The sequence below is a fragment of the Empidonax traillii genome, unplaced genomic scaffold (assembly GCF_003031625.1).
Source record: "Empidonax traillii isolate 1590-97213 ecotype Southwest subspecies unplaced genomic scaffold, ASM303162v1 scaffold8:size5222938, whole genome shotgun sequence".
NCBI lineage: Eukaryota > Metazoa > Chordata > Aves > Passeriformes > Tyrannidae > Empidonax > Empidonax traillii.
In genome coordinates this window covers 3,725,804-3,744,815 of record NW_020955201.1, presented here as the reverse complement: position 1 = coordinate 3,744,815, position 19,012 = coordinate 3,725,804, and the positions used below count along the sequence as shown (strand labels likewise).

Below are 19,012 nucleotides of genomic sequence, written 5' to 3'. Positions count from 1 at the left end.
CACTGTGAAATCCTGACAACAGGACAGTGAACTGGACAATATGAAGGGTTTGAGACAAAGCCCGAGATAATGCAGTGTGCATGCCCAAAGGATCTTTGGAGTTACATTTATTCAGGATTGGGCAGAAGTCATATTTTTACCTCAAAGGTTTTGAGCCTTTCTTTATCCCAGTCTGGTGGGTGTTTTCCAAGGATCTTGTAGTACTAGTATAGTTTTTGCAAAGATGTTTCTCTTAATTTTTTGAAGATATATTTCTTTTTAATTTATCAAAGAAACAAAATTGAAGTATCACCACTTACAAACTGTTGCTTTTCAAAAGACTATAGCTGCTAGCTCTTAGTAGGATAATGCGTAATTCACTGAACATCACAAACAACTTATTTTAGCATGAAAGCATTGTTCTCATTATAGCTGTTCTAACAGTAGTTGTCACCGCGATTTTGAAGAAAGCTTTAAAAGGCCAGTCCTAACTGTTCTTTATTTATAATTCCAATTACAATTAGAAATATACCTGCTGGGAAATAGTAAGGAGGTAATTTAAGTTTAGATAGCACAATCTTCTCTCAGTCTGGTTGGTATGCTGTAATACTGTGATCCTATGTGCCTTGTCTGGGGCTGATAAAAGGACATATCCATGTGGAAGTAAGTGCAGTGAAGCAGAAAAACTCTTGAGCTAGCAGTCTAGCTTAAAGCAATCTAGAAGGCAGTGCACACAAATTGTCTCTGCTTTTCCTGCAGCCTACCGTGACTTTGGAGTGTTTCAGTAAACTTGTTCTGTGTAAAACAGTGTTTTCAGAGACTGTAGGGTGGTCTGCTGCTCCCAGCAGAGTGTCTGTGAAGGCAGCAGCTGTTCTATGTTCCTTTCCAGGCTAGTGTCCCAAGAAATTCCACAAATAAGTCAATGAAAAATTGACCCAAATTTATAGTACTGTTTGTTACATTTCATTTTTCATTAAAATTTCTGTTATCTGTCTACACAACATCTATAGAAGACACTTGTTAAGGAAAAAGGTGTCCCTAATGTGGGTGAGTTTTATCATCAGCTGTTTGAATGGAAGAGTGAAGAATGCGGCATGAGGGGATGTGTGAGTGGGAGGTTTGTGGGCTGGGGGTCAGGACCATTTAATCTCATGTCAGAATGTGGCTAGGTTTGAGTAAAAGCAGTGTATGTGACAAGCCATCCTACAGGACCTATGAGGCTGTTGTCAGCTGTAATCTGCACGGCCATCTCATCATTTTTGGGGGCAGATGAAAACAGCATTAGAGTTGGAGAGTGCTTGGTGTGTGGGATCTGGTTGGTAGTGTTTTGCTTTTAGTTGCCTTTAATTCATATTTGCTGAGATTTCAGCATGATTGTTAACTCTAATGTGAGGTAATGCAGATAGTTTGTCCAGGTACATTGGCTGATCCTCTCTGTAGGAAGATACGCTCTAATTAGTAAGAACAGTGGAGTGAAGAAGGTAGGAAAGCCACATGTGGACCTGTGGACCACAGAGGCTGGTGATGAGGATCACCTAACCCTTTCCACACCATCTTATCTTGTCAGAGCCTGCTCAGTGCCTTGGAAAGGGATTGTAGGCCCTTCTGGGTGTGAGGCAGAATCAAGCTGGGGCAAATCAATTTCATCTCTAATATCAGGGGAGATCCTGCGGAGAGCAGGGTGTTTTTGGCAGAGCCGTTGCTCAGGCTACTCTCATCCTACCTGTATCCAATAATAACCTTCCCCAGCCCCATACCTGGGTTTGGTTACCCCCTTTTCTACCCCTTCTCAATCTGGGGAGGGGCACTGGGCCCAGCAGGGTTGTCTCCTTCTGGTCTACCTGAGAGATAGAGCCCATTGTTTAACAGCGTGGAGAGGAGGAGCTCACTTGCTTGGTAGCATGGTGCTGTCTGCTGAGTAAAGGGGAGGCAACAGTGCTGTTCCATGGAAACTGCAGATACTTCCTTCCATCTTGCCACAAGCCACAGGAATGGTCAGATAATAGTCAATAGACTGTGCTATCTCTGAAAAACATTTAGATCTTACGGACTTGTTTTGGCAAGCATTGGCTGAAAGAATTAAAAACATTACATTATTTATCAAAAGAATTAGCCTTAGCTAGTACACACAACCCCCCCATTTAGTCTTTATCTTCACATCTGTACCTTGGTATATATAATTGAAAACATTTTTTCAGTGGAAAGTGAGGTTAATATTTTTCAGCTAGAAAACACCTTTTATCTTGTTGGCAGACAGATCTCTGTGGCAGCTGCTTGCAAATGCCACCACTTTGGAAAGTAAGAGTGGAAGGTGAAAAGTGGGTTGGATGATCCTACAAAGTGCAAGAATGGGAAAGCACAGTACTTTTAGCCAAAGACTGTAAGACAAAGCCCTTCTTTGTGGCAAAGAACAGCATGAGGTCTTTCACAGTTGCATAAAGGAGTTTTACCAACAAGAAAAAAGAAATCTTTCACTAGGCCCAAACAGAGCAAGTAATGTGAGTGATATTCAATTAACCCTTCAGAAATAGGGGTTAAGTTTGATAATTTATGTGTACTTTCAGACTACCACTGACAAATTCCCATGCAAGATCTTATTCAGGAAAGATTGCATTAAGCAGGTGAAAAGCCTAAGAACTTAAGACAAGAAATAGATGATAAACGGCAGGAGTAAATGATCAGGCTTTTATCACTGTGGAAATTTAATATATGGATTCTCCAAATATTGTGTAATAGGGCTGCTGTTGAAAAATTGTTTCACAGTCCTTAATTACTCATTTGTGTTAAAATGTTGTAAATGAATGCAGCTAGTTTAAGGGAGGGAGCAGACAATAAGTGAGCAGTCCGTGAAAACATCTATGCAGTGTACAGAGGTCATTCAGCAAAGTAAATGTCTTGGCATGTAAAATATTTTAATGCCATTAAATACATTGGGTGCATTTCCACATGGTGGGTGTTTTGTTCAGCTCTAGTTATCCTTCCCAAATAGAAGTCCAGGAAGACCAGTGGGAGTGAGTTCTTTTAGTTGAATGTATAAGTGAAAAAAGCCAGAATTGGTCAATTTACAGAAAAGATGCACAAATGGAGATACTACAGAAGTAAGCAAAATTTACCATTTCTCATAAATTAGAACAAAAGAGTAGTTGATAAAATTGAAAAGTGAGAAATTTTAAAGCCCACGTAAAACAAACATCTCTCTCTTAAACTGGTATTTGTCCATGGAATGCTGCCATTTGTGCATGTCTGAAATGAAGACTTTTATTCTGGTTGGCATTAAATATATCCAGTGAGCAAGAGAGCACACTTGTGTAAGCAAAATTGCTGTGTAGAGGGGAAGTCTATTGCATTGGGGCAGTTGGGAAGGCATTCCTTAAGCGAACAGGTTACCCAACAAATACACTGTCCCTTCCTTTTCTCAAACTGTGACCATAATGGGAGGCAGGCAAGTGCCCTGGGTGGTGTGCAGGTGGGAAGGTGAATGTCAGTACCTGCGTTCCTGTATGCCCAGGAGATTTATCAGTGCAATTTAACCTGACATTCCAGGGAGTAGAAATATTTTGAAGTGGATGATTAAAGCATGGATTTATATCTTCCCTGTATTTTCCATTGTCTGCTGTAAGTCCCGGAGCTGTTAATTATATATATCGATCAAACAAAGTCTATGTGTGTCTGATATTTAAAGTGAAAGTCTAAGTCTTCCAGCATCTGGGATGAATTATTCTTTTCAGGCCGAACAAAGCTGGCAGAACTTCAGTTAAGGGAAGGGCAGAACAATGGTGTGTTTCGACTGTGTTTTATGTAGTTTATGCACTTTATGAAGGGCTTGTATAATTATTTTATCCCTGAAAATATGATAGATATTTTTCTAATGGGTTTTGAATTAAATTTGCATTTGAATTGCATTATTTTCTTTCAACAAATACGTTGTTATCTTTGACTGAAATGTGGATCAAGGAATCACTTGAAACATAATACAGAAATAGCGCTGCAGACCTTAGCAGCCTGAAAAATAATTGAAGTGAAGTAAGGAATGTTAACAAGCTCAAATGTCATCATCTTCTGAAAACTGACATTTAAGCTGATCCACATTCCCTCTCCTCCTTTATGTGGAATACAAAACCGCATACATTGTGGGGTAGCTAAAAGAAATGTTTGCTGGAGCTGGTTAAGAAACAGTGAACATGTTATTTTTGTATTAACTCTTGTATAGCCACGTATGAGTCTGTTTTAAAAAAAACATGTAGTTTGTGTAGAGTAAAGATGGTGGGGGAAGGGATAATGAGTTCCTACTGAATACTAATTGCCTACAAGTTGTTCGGGGAGACTGAACTGAATGGAAGATTTGTTGTAAATTAGTCACTGGCTGTATTGTGCATTGCAGTGAGGTTAGAGCAGCACTGTAAAGATGCCAGCTCTACAAAATCCTTATGATTCACTGTCTAACTTGGTGACTTTGTGAAGGAAAAAATACTGTGCAGACTAAATATTGTTGGAAAAAGTGCTCCTCTAATGACAGTGTAATCTTCCTTATGACACTTAAGCTTTAAGCTCATTTGAGCTAGAAAGATGAGAGCGACAGATTTTGAGTGGGTTATCTCTGCTTTTCCAGCTGCAATCCCAAGGTCTACCAAAGTTATAAACTCTGACAGGAGGGGTATTGCTCTGCAGTAATGTAGAGGTTTGATTAGTGCCCTTAGCTTGGTGTTAATCTTTGGCTTCTTTAATTCCAGCATTTTGCCTGTCCTTCACTTGAGATCTTCTAAATCCCACTTTTAACATGGAAACAAAGCTTTGCAATAGTTTGTTTGCTTTTGAGAAGTATTTTCTCATTCCATACTCTGCTTCTATTGTTTTCATTTACATCAAAATGGAAAGGTGAGTTAATGATTCATCGGCACACAGTGACCTTTCAAATAGCTCTGGACCACGATGCAACAGCTCAGCCCATACTTTAACCTCCTTGCTTTTGCCTTGATGTTTGCAGCCCGATCTGTCTACATGCCTGGATGCCTGAAGAGAGCAAACATTTACAGCTTCTCCCTCCCCTGTGTTTAGTGGGCAATTTGATCCTTCTTTGTCCATTCCTTTATTGCACATCACTCTTAGGCTTGACTTGCTATTGAGAACAACAAAGTGCAACTTTGGGAATCTGCTCTCTGTTTATTTAGCACAAAAATGGACTCAGATTCTGATTCACCTTTTAATTACTCTTGGCCTTCCTTACCTAAAATGAGGATTCGAAGAAGAGCATCCAAACCAGGTAGAAAAAGCTATCTCCTTTTAAATGACTCTTGCTTTATAGCTCTACCTCTTTTTAATTGTCTGATTCTGTGCAGGTGGCTGTAAACAGCTTGTATGAGGTAGATTTTCTTCCTATGAAAAGTCCACCTCACTGTTTCTTATGCTCTTTTAGATAATGGAGTTGAGATGTTTTTAAGTAAAAAGGAAGTATTTTGTACAGATTATGTACTGATCTTTACAACTGTTTGTATTTCTTTACTCTCTTAAGGCTTTTTTTTCCCTTCTTGTTGTATGTGTAGCTCTCACTGAACAATTCTGACACCCTGAAACTGCATGGCATGGTAGCGACTGCAAAAAGCTCTGCTGGTTGCAGTTGTTTTCATTTAGGGAGAATTTGGTAATTAAACTATGCCTCAAAAGCTAACAGGATTTTTTTTGTTTGTTTTTGTTTGTTTGTTAGTTATGTACAAAAGTCTTACTAGAATGAAGAGAAAAATTTTTTGCTATTTGCAAAAGAAAATAAAAAGGGTCAGTTACTGGTTTTGGTTGCAGGGTCACTTAACTGTCTTTGCATGGTTAGACATTATCCTTCTTTGTGCAGAAGTCTTTTGGAGGGAAGCATTATAAATGTCAGTATGCTAAAGAGAGTTTTAAGGAGCCTAAAAGGCACTGACCAGCAAGTTTGTTAGGAAGAATTATGACTGCGAGCTTTAATAGGGATAAATTTTTACTATATTTAAAAGAAAAAAAAATGAAGAGAAAGATTTGGAAAAAAATATAACTTGTACTTCTTTTCACAGAACTGGGTTTTTTTGTGTTTCAGAAAGGGAAAAAATCCCAAGTCAGAGAAGTAGGATGCATTGCTGTCATTAAACTCAGTAAGCCAAGAGAATCATGTTTACACAGACGTGAGACTTTGACCTACTTTTTGGAGTGAAAAATGTGTACAGGATGCAGGTTTTAATGTGCAGGACATTTCCTCAGCTTTTTATGTTTATTCATGGGGATATCCTGTATGTCCCCAGTGTGTAGGAGTTTCTGCATTGTGTGTGGATGCACATGCGATTTGCAAAGAAGATGAAATGAGTTGCAAGTTGCACAGTGTGTGGTTCTCTCAGTCTCTAACAAGGACTTGTTTTGTCTGTAAATGCTGTAGCTGTGAACCCATCCTTCATTCACTTTTGTTTGGACAGCTTTTTTTTTTTTTTTTTTAATACTTCACCTGTTGTAAAGAACTGGATACAGATGTGGTGTTTGCATATTACAGAATTGTTTTCCATCCCTGTTAATAGTATACCACATATGTAGCTTGTGTGTACAACTAACCATATCTGTGGAGTTGTTGAAGCAAGAAGGTGCTTGTTTTAGTGGTAAAGTTCAAGGGTTCACTTGAACCTTGGGGGACTGAAATTCTGGCTCCCTGTGGGGTGGGAGAAGTGCTTCTTCAAGGAGGCAGCAGGCTCATGATTTAAGCTCATGATCTAAGCTCATGATCTGTGTTTTTTTTCTGGTAGGATCAGAACATGTCCAATTGATCCTGGCATGCAGCTGTGGGGCATGTAGCTCGTGGTTGCATTTCTGTCATGTAGGGGCTCAGGTCTCAGTGAACAAGAGACTTGAAGTGCTGGAATCAGTGCAGGGTTCTTCCAGCCCACTCCAAAAGCCATGAAGTCGGGTATGTGTGCTGGGTACTCCAACTGATCTGGACAAGGAATTTCAGTTGCCTCTGTTCCCCTCTGAAGCATTAGGCTGTTGGTTTCCTGGCCTGTGACTGCTCCTCATAGGAGGCAGGGGAGCTGTGCAGACTGTCCCACTCTCTGGAATGGAGAGTCAAAAGTATAAAGTATCACACTCCACTTTGCACCATATGCATCAGTGTTTTCAGATTTTAACTTCCTTGGATGGTCCAAGGTTAGCTTTCATCCCTGGTCGGGGACCTTCCAGACTGGGTGGCAAAGTCCCTGCCCTTCCCCTGAACCTTCGGGAGGCAAGGGCAGGCTTCACACCTTTGGGACATGCATTGCAGATTACCCACCTCCTGCTGAAGCTGCTGTGCGTGACATATTTAAAGAGTAATTAGGCTCAACAGAGAACATGACTGTGACTTTGTCATAGTGATTAGGCTGGAGAGAGGACCTAGTTTTTTTTCCTTGCTGCAAGACCCCAAATACATTTATTTTGTTCTTTTATGTGAAATCACCACGAGGCAGGTTTCTTCTCCCCTGCCTTTGCTCTGCACAGTTCTGGCTGTTCAGAGACAGTGACTCTCAGAGTCTTTTTGGGGGTTTTAAAAACCTTTAGGAATGCGGAGAATATCTGTCTCTGACAAGTCTGTCCCACTGCACTGGGAGTTGCGAGTTATACACCAAGTCCACTCATGCAGAGTTAGGAAGTGAAACCAAGAGACCTATATCCACAACTTTATTTGTTGCATAAAATGAGACACCAACTTATTTCTGTTTGTATATTCATTTGTATAGTCGGTAAGGTGCCTTGTTCAGGGAGAGAGTCAGGACTGTGAATCCCATGTTAGAAATGGATGCTTTCCTACAGCCTGCATTTAGATGACCAAGATTAATGTCAATTATTGACAAGTGCCATTATTTGTAGTGGATACATTTGGACCATGTCTTGAACATGATGACATAATTTTCTATCATTCGTAAGTCTGATCCTCCTCATGCAGTATATAGGAAACACAGTGTTTTGATTTCTGCTTTATACATTTACTGTTAAATTTCAGTTTTATGACAATGTCCACCTTACTTTACCTTCCGTGTAGTGTTATTCTTACATACTTGCTTAATTTTGCTGTCATGGGTAGTTCCACTGTTTGAATGAAGATCTAAGACACCTGAATTAGGGGTGCAGAGCCCTCACTGAGAAGGGTTATGTGGTCCACATCTACAGATACATATGTTACTTCAGTTGGCCCCTTAGTGGGAACTTCTTTAAGCTTCAAATTCAGGTAACAGCTTCTGGATTTAGGGCAGTATTTCTGATCCATGTGCTTAGCTGTCTGTGTTTTTCATTGACTTCCAGTTATATATTAACCCCGCTTAGATTGCTTGGGGTAAATATGATGAGCTCTCTGAAAACTATTCATTGTATCCAGAGACAGGAATATGTAATCTCTTTCCTGGCCCTTGGCTTGGTCATGTTGATAAATTTCACTGCTTTTTTTGTTGTGCTCTCCCATAGAACGATTAAAGTTTTGATTTTTGTGAGAAAACAGTGAGTGTTATGTTCTTGCCATTTTCTGACATAGGTCATTCAAAGCTATATGCCGACATAAAGCATGCTTTACATTATTGCTATGATCATGTGCTTTTTAAAGTATAAAGTATAAAAAGTTAAAGTATAAGCTTTTGTGCCTGGTGAAATGTGTAGCGTTTGCTGTATAACTCTACAACATTACAGAAGATGTAGAGAACTTGTGCCTAGTTATTTGTTGGTCAGGTCTTTTATTTTATCCAAGTTTGGAGATTATTCTTCCAGCACTGCATCTGAATAACACATACAACTTCCTTGACTTTTATGAGGCAGATGGCAGAGAGCCACAAGCTCTGCTAAAGGAGGCATGTCTTAGTTTTATTCTTTTTCTGTGGTCACAGTATAGACTTAGAAAACCTTAAGCTCTGGCAGGAGGATCAGCTTGGTGAGCTATGCTTGCTAGGTTGCTTGAGTAGCGAAGACATTTCTGCTGTGTTGTGTTCAGGTAACTTTTACCTTGATAAGCGTCTTGAAATCCATTTCCAGTACCTTGCAGAGCCAAAAGTCTTATGGAACACCTTCGGCAGTTTACTCTGGCTGTCTTGTCTATCTTTTCACAAGCTGTGTTGAATTTTTACATCTGCAATGAGAATAAGCCTTTTGAATGCCTAGGGGAGATTTTTGAGACATTTTGTTTGAAGATACATTTTGTTAATATTCCTCATCTTTCAGGCAAGGACAATCTTGCTGTATATTATTAGTGGTATCCAGCACTGTGAGCTGTGATTCTAATTATCTTAACCTGGTGGGAAAGGTCTGCTGATGGTTGCTGTAAGATCAAGAGGACATATAATCAGCAGGATGGGCTAGAGAAAGTTAGTGAGGCTGTAGGAATGCAGTGTGTGATATGGACATTTGTGAGAGTTTTGTTACTTTTTAACCTAGGTGGGCCTGTCTGGTGAAAATAAGTTACTAGAATAGTCAGTATGCAATTAATATTGCTCTCCCCTGCATTCAGCGAAGTCTTTAAATACTTCTTGTGTTACAAAGGTAGTTTGATGTAGTCATCCCTTCACACATTTGCAATAGAGGGAACAGAGTGGGAGTAAGGAGGTAAAGTGGGGTGATATTGCCATTGGATTCAATGGTCTTGAAGGTCTTTTCCAACCTATACTATTCTATGATTCTGTGAAGCCCAAGATAACTTGCTAGCTTTTGTCTGTTCATTTTAAACCCCAGTGAATAAACCCCATTTAGACATCTCACCTTTAACAGCAGACTGTCTTGAGTTTTGCCAGGAAAACATATGGCATTTAACAGTGATAAGTGGTAGAGATCTACAGACTGAAAATACTGCAGATAACGTATTCTGTTACAGTTTGCTATATTTGCAGTAGCTTTCTCCAGAATTTGTTATTTAGGTTGTTACTCTCTTGCAGAATTTTAAAATAATGTAAAATGCATTATTAGAAGTTGCTATATAAATCAAAATCTGAAGCAATAGGGGGATTTGGGGTGTTTTTTGGTATGTGTAATTAATTGAGAAGTTCATTAAATGACTGTGGAGACCCATTGTGGCATCCCACCCTCAAGGGGAAGGGAACATGCGAGATGCTCATAGATGCTCATGGTCAGAATGAATGAAAAAAGTCAGAGTCCACAAAAGCTTATGAAGTTTTATCGGTAAATTACAATCTTGTCATGAAATTGTTGTAAGCTAGTTCCTGATCTCCTCCTATAAGTGCATAGCAGTGAGTTTTGGGTAAAGGGGTAGGATGTAGGGGAAGAGAGAGAGGAAGACGGATGAAAGAGAGTGAGAGAGAAAAGAAAGGAAGAGAGAAAGAGAAATCAACAGTTCTGACTTCAGAATGGATCCAGCTGGTGGGATGTCCAGGTTGTGGGGGTACTTTTTTATAGATAGGTTTTTCCCCACCCTGGAGCTAAGTTTCTTGCTTTCTATGCAAATTAGTTATCATGCGCAGTCCATTCTTCTAGGCCTTTCTGGAAATGGGTGGGAGGGCTTTGGAGTTCTTGGGTGGTCTTGATCCTCCCCTATGGTCCATATATTTTTCTCAACCTCATTTGCACATCTGCTCTGTACTGTATCGTGTTTGTCTCCAGGATCCAGAACATTTGTTCCAGAAAAGTGCTGCCCTACCTCCTATGGCCCACCTCTCCAGCCACATCCTGTTCTGTCTCATAGTGGTTATTACCAACAATCCTTGGTTGTCTCCACAACCATCCAGCTGTCAGTGTTTGAGACATACACATCAGCTCCCTTATCTTCTAAACTTCTACACCCCAGCAGTGGAGATTCTTGGTGAAGTCAAGAAACTGCCTCCTTAGGCTCAGATTTACACCATGATGAGGGAATCCCTAAAGCTTGGGCTGTTTTTCAGGGCTGTGCATTGAAACTTTGCAGCCTAGAACTGGAGCTGTACACTATCCTTGCCATTTGTACCCAGTGGGTTTATACACGAGTGGGAGCACAGGCTGGGGTAGGTAGTAAGCATAGAAGAAGAAATGGAGAGCTTCACATTTTTTTCCAGGTAGTTGTTGGTTTAAGACCAACTCTTGGAAGGCTTTACAGGTTACTGTTCTTGGGCTTTATGTGAAAGCATCTTAAAATTAAATAAAAGCTGTGGTGTGTAGCACTATGGATTTGGATTTTCAAAGCAATAATTGCCCAGACCATAACAAGTGTAGTTTCTAATCCAATTCTATTTCTTCATTATAAATTATCTTGCAGTCTGGTGGCTGTAAGCATCTTGGATGGGCTTTGAGCAATCTGATCTACTGAATGGCAGGGGTATTAGACTAGATGATCTTTAAAGGTCTCTTTCAACCAAAACCATGCTATATGGCCCTTTGATCTTCCAAAAGCAATTATGTTGCTTTAGGAATATGGTGTGGGGAAAGTCTTTAGTAGTACCTTTTCCTTTACACCTTTGCATAAAATAAATTTCTGATGCAGACTAAGAAGGATTTTTAAAATAATATTAAATAACAGGTAAACTTGAATTAAGTTTATTGAGAGTTTTGGTTTTAGATATTTTTCTGGATATGAGACTTTTGTCTATCACATCGTTCTTATGCTAATCTATCTCAGTTCACTTCCAATGGCAGTGCTTGACTTACAGCATCTTAAACTAAGCAAAAATTAGATTACAATTGTGGGGTTTTTTAACCTGTTTTCACACAGTCTAGAATAAGACTGGTTTCCACTTTGTAAAATTTTGCTCTTTTTGCAATCAGAAGATAATCCAGCTCAAATGCTGGATTGGTGTGTTCTCTTCATACCTACAAACAGCTTTAAGAGAAGTGGGCCTGCAGAGCAGAGGATTTCTACTGCTCAAAGGCATGAAATACTCAACCCATGCAGCTTTTTATAATATTTGTGTTCATGAACACACTATTGAAAACTAAACTCTGGACTTCTGTTAATGGTTCTGGTGAAACTGATCAATAGCAAAAGCAGAGCAGTTGCAGCATCCATCCCAAGCAACCTGTTCATGGATCGAATCTTGATTGATTGCTGTCATTCTGTGGAGGCAATATCAGTAGTATTTTATTTATATCTCTTTTGCAATTTTATTGGTGTTTTTTGTTTTAACAACAGTAATCTGATTTACTGGTTTAAGATTAATATTTATGTGGCTGCCAATAGGTAGAATGCTTTAGGGGAATCATTATTTGACTGAAATTGAAAAGCATTTCATTCATATAATATATTAAATGTTAGATATTTAATGTATAGGCATAGTTCATCCCAGCCCTTAAATCTTGCCCTGTGTTCTTCTGCAGTCACAAATCTCTGCAAAGTTCTAGGTTAGGTTGAAAATAGAAGCCTTTGCTAACCAAGGTACAATAACACTTATTTTTATGTTATAAGAATGACTCTCTGGTAACTTTTAGAGTCTTGTCAGCTGTAGGCTTCTTGGAACATGTAGCAAGTGTTAGGCAATTGTGAAGTGAGCAGGTCTTTGACTGGTCACACAAATATTACTCAAATTGTAATGCTAAGATTTGGTGCTTAATGTCTGACTTTGCCATTTCTCTGACAGTGTATATACATGAGAAGGAAATGGTTTGAGATGTAATGCCATATTTTCCACAATTTCTTTTTTCCAGAGCACAGACACTCTACTCTTGATGTTCTTAGGAAATTGAAGTCTCCCCCTACTTTCTTCGCTGCAACCAGACTTTCTGCCATGCTGAGTGGAAGTGATGAAGTATATGCAAACTGCATGGTAGTAGACCAAGTAAGCTTATATTTGAACTTTTGGCAAATTTTTCTTCGTCTTCTGTTTATTTATTTGCATAATAGTAGGATTTTCTGGATGTGTCAGCAGTGCTGTGTTGTCAGTTAGTAAAGTTCCAAAATAAAACCAGTAATACCTTACTCTTCTCAGCTGTATTTTGTAACCTATTTGTAACAATTTCAGTGGAAAACAGGAATTATTCTTCCTAACCTATAGGGAGAACCCTAAGGCAGCTCTTCCTGTCTCTTCTTTGTGTTGGTGAGCTAAACAGCGTGTGCTTCTTTCCAAGAAACATGAACAATATTACTTGATCTTGCGCAGTTCAGATTTCTGAATTCTGTGTACACTCGTAGCAGAGAGGAATTTGATGTTGCTGGATAATTTCAGAAGTTAATTATAAGCTCATAGCAAACCTTATATGCTCAATAGAAATAAGATATTGCCGAAAAAATGAAGTTGATGTCCTGCAACTGTCATGGAAAAGTCAGGAGATTCTGACTTAGTATTCTTGTTTCTGATTTGTCACTAACACTGGAGATGACCCAAAGTGTCCAGAGCAAATTGTATTTGACATCACTGTGCTGCATCTGAAATCATCCTCCATGGTCACACTCAGATATTGTAATTGGGGCAAGGAGAACTAGTCCAACTCCTATGTATAGTGGTTGTGTCTAGCCAAATGAATGGAAGATTCTGGTGGTACAAAGCTATTTTTCAGTGATGGTTTAAGTGATTTATTTATTTGTAACTTGCTGTCAGCTCTCCCTGGGCTGAAAGTTGGAATATAGGAGTAAGAAATTATCAGATCATGATGTTAGAAGTCTAAGATTTTGCAAGTGTGATTTTTTTCTCTCTTTTTATTGTCTCCCCTCCCACCCCCATTCCCTGAAACACTTCACTCACTGCATTCACTGTAGATCCAGTTCATTGTGACAGCTGAGATGGAAGTTTAAGTCAGAGGCCAAGTGTGTTCAAAATGCACCAAAAGTTATAGAATATGCATGTAATAATGGCCCAGGAGTGAGCAGCTGTCAGAGGGACTGTAATGTACATTTGATTTTGAATAAGGAGGTTGGAAAGACAGAGCTACAGGACTGCATCTCCATTACAGATGCAGATGTTACCCAGATGTATTGCTCAGGGGTCCTTCAGCTTGGATTGCTAACCTTTGCTATGTGGCTATATGTGGCCACAGTAAACTTTGCTAAATTGCTGATTGGGGTCAAGTTCTCCCTTAAGCACTACTCAGCAGGAACCAGAGTGGCTGCTGGAGAAGGTCCCTCTGGTGCTGCCTAGGCAGGAATAAGTTTGTAGGGAGGAACAGCTGTATAAGACCTGGGAAAAGCATTTTACCATTGTGCATCTCATCTGCACAGCACAACAGAAGTGTTTCCAGATCTGCATGTGCCATATCTACGAATGCCTATGTGGGCTGCTCTAAGAATGCCAGCAGGTTTTCTGTCTTTTACTAAGAGAAACATAATTAAGATGGGGGTGAAAGCACACCTCAAAAGAGATGGGAGAGGATGAAGTCAGCAATCTGAAAGACCAGGGCTTTGGAGATGCTTGCAGTCCTTCCTTTATTCTTACTTTTATACATATGCTTTTCAGAGATTGAATGTTTTTGCTGGCAGTGTGACTTTTCAGTATATGGGTTTAGATGACAATAGCCTCTACCTAAAAGACTATCAATGAACTGTGTTTTAGTATCTTCTGCAGAGTCAATAGGAGAATTCAAAGAATTTTTACCAGAGACTAAATTCTCATCCCCATACCTGAGAAAACAGAATTCCCAACTCCATGTTTGTCTTTGTGCAACACAAGGAGTGCTTCATGCTCATAATTGCTTAATGGCAAAAAATAAGAGTCTTTTCCCTTCCTGTCCTGGAGAAACTCTGTTCCAGGTCGTTTTTGTTTATCTCAAAGCTTAGGAAACTGGTGCTGAAAAATTAAAAGTACACGATTTTTAGGCTGATTTTTCCAAATTAAATTGCACAGTGTTTGAATTCTTGTCCATATGTCTCCCACACTAATGTATTATGCATATTTTTTGCTTGACTCAAGGCTATTTTTAATAAATTCTATAAATATATGCATCAGTACGTTTAGTAAAAGGTGTAGATATGAGGGAGAAATTCAGTAATAGTAATAGTAATTCATAGTAATAGCAGAGTAATAGCAAATAGTAATTCATTGCTATTCTAATTAGGGAAAAAAGTAATGAAAGGTGTAGGATCTCTTAGCCGTGTAACTTGCCTTGAATTCATGTATAAAAAGTAATAGGGAAAAAAAACCACAAAACACATATCCATACATAAAATGGCAAGCTATTCTCGTTCTTGTTTCCTGACAATACATCTTGTTGCATTCATTTTTACCTACAGACTGGAGATTTAAAGACTAACTACATTTGTGGAGATGGTGTCAGCAGTGAAATGTGTCTGAATCCTACCAACTCAGTCCCGATGGCTAAGAGCTCTTCGTCTCCCTCTCTTGAGGAGAATGATCAATATATGTATGCTCCAAATGAAGGAAGTCAAAGACCAGGATTAAGACATACCATTTCACCTTCTTGTCTGTATCTAGCAGACTCATATCTTCCATTCAAGACCCATGGATTTATTAAGGATAGGGGCCAACTTTATGCTGACATGAAAAGAAGGTATGAAATTGACTTGATAATATGGCCAGAATAAGGAATATTTATAACCAGCTTTTATGTCAAAAGATGAAGCAGAATCTGGAGTAATAAATACTCTACTGAGGTGAAATCACTGTTTTCCGTCACTGATATTTGTTGTCCTAATGACCTGTTTCATAAAGTAGCTATGAAGACATTTTTAACCAATAAAAGTGTCCACTTTTTTTTGACAAATGGATACTTTTATACCTTTTTTCCTTGTATGCACATATTCTTTACCAAAAAAAAAAATCAGCCCTGTCACTGCCATTGTATCATTTTTATCAGAAACCAGAATTTCACTATGTTTTTTCTCAGTAATATTTTCCATTAAGAAAATAGTCTAAAATCTGAGGAAGTCTCTGAGAATCTTTCCATTCTTGGCCTTGGCCTGTGGGAGGACCAAGTTATTTCTGATTGCATATATATTTTTTATCTCGAAAGACAGTGCAGAGTACAACTATTTCTAAAGGGTTCAGATTGTTTTCTACTCCACTGCTGGTACACAAGGATTGCTGGCAACAGAGCCGTTTGTCTGAGAAGCCTCTTCTTTAAGCCAGGAGCCTGGCATTAGGTCATGGTGAGAACTTGGCTTCAGAAATTCAGAGAACTTTGAAGATGAAACTATAATTTTGATTTTAACAATTAGGTTTTAACAATTAATTTAAAATCTAAACAATTTAAAAATAATTTTTCTTGATGAAAGGGCTTTATTGCTTCTCTGGGTAGATAAGGCATGAAATAAGTTCCTTCTTGTACAGGAGGAAATTTGAATCTTGTTCCCACCTTTCAAGAGTGTTAGGACTAATTGGAGATAACCTATGTAAAAACATTACCAGATCTATGTAAGAATATTCAGCAAGTAGTAGTATCAAACAATTGTTAATTGAAGTGGGCAATAAAATTTTCTCTACCTTCATTTTGAGTTTCTTTGGCAACTGTAAAGTCCCACTAGGAGGAGTCTTCAACACAGATAATACAGTAAGTGTCAGATGAAGATTTTTTCTTTCCCAATCTTCTTTTTCTTTTTATTTTTTTTTCTTTTGGCTAGCTATAGGGATATCATGTAGATTACTCTTCTAGTAATCTACATGATCTAAGCTTCCTCTGCCTCCAGTCAGAAACGTTTTTATCCTATACAGTTTTAGGTACTCCCACCCTTTTTAAGACCTAGGTCAGGTACCTGTATCAGAACTTTAAGAGTGTATATGAATTTCCAGAGACATATGTTGAGTGATACAAATATTACACATAAAATAAGACTACCAGTGTGTAATTCTATTTTTAAACCAGCTTTTTATGTCAGAAAAATTCCCTGAGTAAGTTACCCCCAGTAAGTCATGGATACTTGTCTGTTGACATAGGCATGTATTGCTTTTACAGTTTTAACATGTAACTGATAACACATTTAGATAACTTGTTTCTGAGACATCTTGTGGGCTATTATTAGGAAACATTGTGAAATACTGTCTCCAGATTTGTAATAAGGAAGTAGTTTCAGACAGTGTTGATACATCTGTGCTTTGACAAAGTAGTGGTGTGTGAAGGAATTTTTATGCTATTATTCCTGGTAGGAACCCTAGCTATTTAGAAATACCACACATAATTTAAAGTTTTATGTTTGAAGGTTGGAATGTTATTGCAAGCAGTCAACCATTCCTTCCAGTTACTCTGATCAAGAGGCTATGAACTTGCCTTGTTACCTTGCAGGTAACAGGATCCCTCCTGGGAAACCCTGGTACTGCTGAGAAACCTTAGGGCACTCTTCTGCTCAGGAACCCTTGCCAATCAAGTAGAGTCTAGGTATTTGGTGTATAGATTTAGCCAGAGATTTTTCAGTCTGTTTGTAGTTCTGTGTGTTTTTAAATTTGTATCTTTTGAAAAGAATTTTATAAACTGTCTTAGACCCTATTTCATCTCTGTTGGTGTTTTTCTCTTTTGCCCTCCATCGTAAAGTCACAGGTGTAGAAAAAATATCTCTGTGAACAGGCACATCATGTCTTTCAAATATACAAACACACAAAATATCCATCTATATACCCATGTATCTTAATACTGAAATCTGAGCTAATTGTCTCAGTTATTATCATCTATATAGAGAGGAAGGTTCATGTGTGGAACAAAGCACCTCATTTCAAGAGAAATGCTGAACATGGGTCTAAAAATCATCCTTCAGAGATGGCTGTCTGTGGTGGGAGTCTGCATGATCATTGGCGATACTAACATCTGCACTGCAGATCTACAAGACTCAGAGGAGTCCTGTACAGTGACTGAGTACCTGTATTCTGGTACTGGTAATCACCTGGACACAGCTCCAGGTGATTTGCAGACCTGAGAGAGGCCTAAGAGAGTGACTTAACTGACATAATGATGGTGATTTGGGTTGTTATTGATGAGAGCATTCAGCAGTATCTTTACTTGTTAAATTAATGTTGAGAAAATTGTTATGAGGAATTCAGGGAAATTAAAGACTTTGTTGTCTGCTTCAGTTCAAGCCTTGATGACCTTGAAGTAGATGTTGGAAGTGGAGGTGCTTTGGACAGATCCCATATTTACTACCCTCCCCTTGGCTCTTCAGAGGCCATGGCTTCTAGCAGAGATGGATTAGACTTATCTACAGGTCTGCAGCCCAAGGTATTTGATACTATCTTGGTTTGAATTGTTTTCCTTTTAAGTAAATCACTGAAACTATGTGAGAAATATCTGAATCTGAAGAGGAGAAGTGAGTTCCCAGTTGGCACTGCTAGGATCATCAAAGAGCACTCATACAGGGTTGTGAAGCTGAAAACTCCCTGACTGTGGCTGGGCTGGGCAGCAACTGTGGAAATAGTCCATCAAACATTTGCTTTGACTTTAAAAAACCCCATCATTTATCAGAAGTATTTCACAGGAAGTATCTCAGGTTCAGTGAATCAGCATTTTCTAACCAAAACATACTTAGTGAGGAAATTTTTAACCAGCTGTAGTTGTGTGAAAGAGTAACAGCTTTGTAAAGTGTAACAGCCTTGCTGTCTGTTTTAATTCAGTTGGGTTTTATACATTGAGCAATGCAAATCTCTCCTCTTTGTTAGTTTTCTAAAGTATCCTGTCTACGTTACCTTTCATTAGACCATCGTGCCATTTCTGAGATCTTCAGACACATATAGTGTTATTTTTAATTTGTAAAGATTCTTTATGGGTTTTTTTAGACTCACTTGTTGCCACTGTAGAACTTTATCTGACCTTTAGCAGATGATTACATGAAGGGAGAAAAACAGTTCAGCATAAACCCTGAATTCTGTTATGGCTACTTTTAAAAGCAGTAAGGTAAGCACTTTACAGGAGTTTTAGGAGTAGGCTCTGTTGAAATGTAAATGATCCATCAAAGATTACAAGATTTTCTTTCAAGTCTTACTGTTGACATATTTGGGGATTTGGGGATTCCTTTAGAAACTCTGACATTAGTAATTATCATGCCATGGCCTTGGTCTCCATGAAATTTTCTTGAGGTATTAAAGTACTAAGATTAGTGCCTCCATTGGTAAAAGAAGACAGCTTGGTCATCAAATATAATGGCCAACAACACTGTTTGGATGTGGCCTGTCACCAAACTGGAGAAGACTGTAAGCTTTCTCTTAGTCTAACTTGCACACACAAA

At 38.7% G+C, this 19,012-nt stretch overlaps 1 protein-coding gene across 6 annotated transcripts in view; it reads left to right on the top strand.

The window, feature by feature from the left end:
* Window positions 1-4,953: 4,953 nt before the first annotated feature.
* ARHGEF28 (Rho guanine nucleotide exchange factor 28) overlaps window positions 4,954-19,012 on the top strand; it is a 67,844-nt gene continuing 53,785 nt past the window's right edge. For all 6 annotated transcript variants that reach the window (XR_003571168.1, XM_027883271.1, XM_027883303.1 and 3 more), the window contains exons 1-4: window positions 4,954-5,239; window positions 12,565-12,695; window positions 15,080-15,357; window positions 17,865-18,009. Coding sequence is in view for 5 of the 6 variants with exons in the window: in XM_027883271.1 (XP_027739072.1) it covers window positions 5,155-5,239; window positions 12,565-12,695; window positions 15,080-15,357; window positions 17,865-18,009 (639 nt within the window). In the remaining variant the exon portion in view is untranslated. The remainder of the gene's footprint in view (window positions 5,240-12,564; window positions 12,696-15,079; window positions 15,358-17,864; window positions 18,010-19,012) is intronic.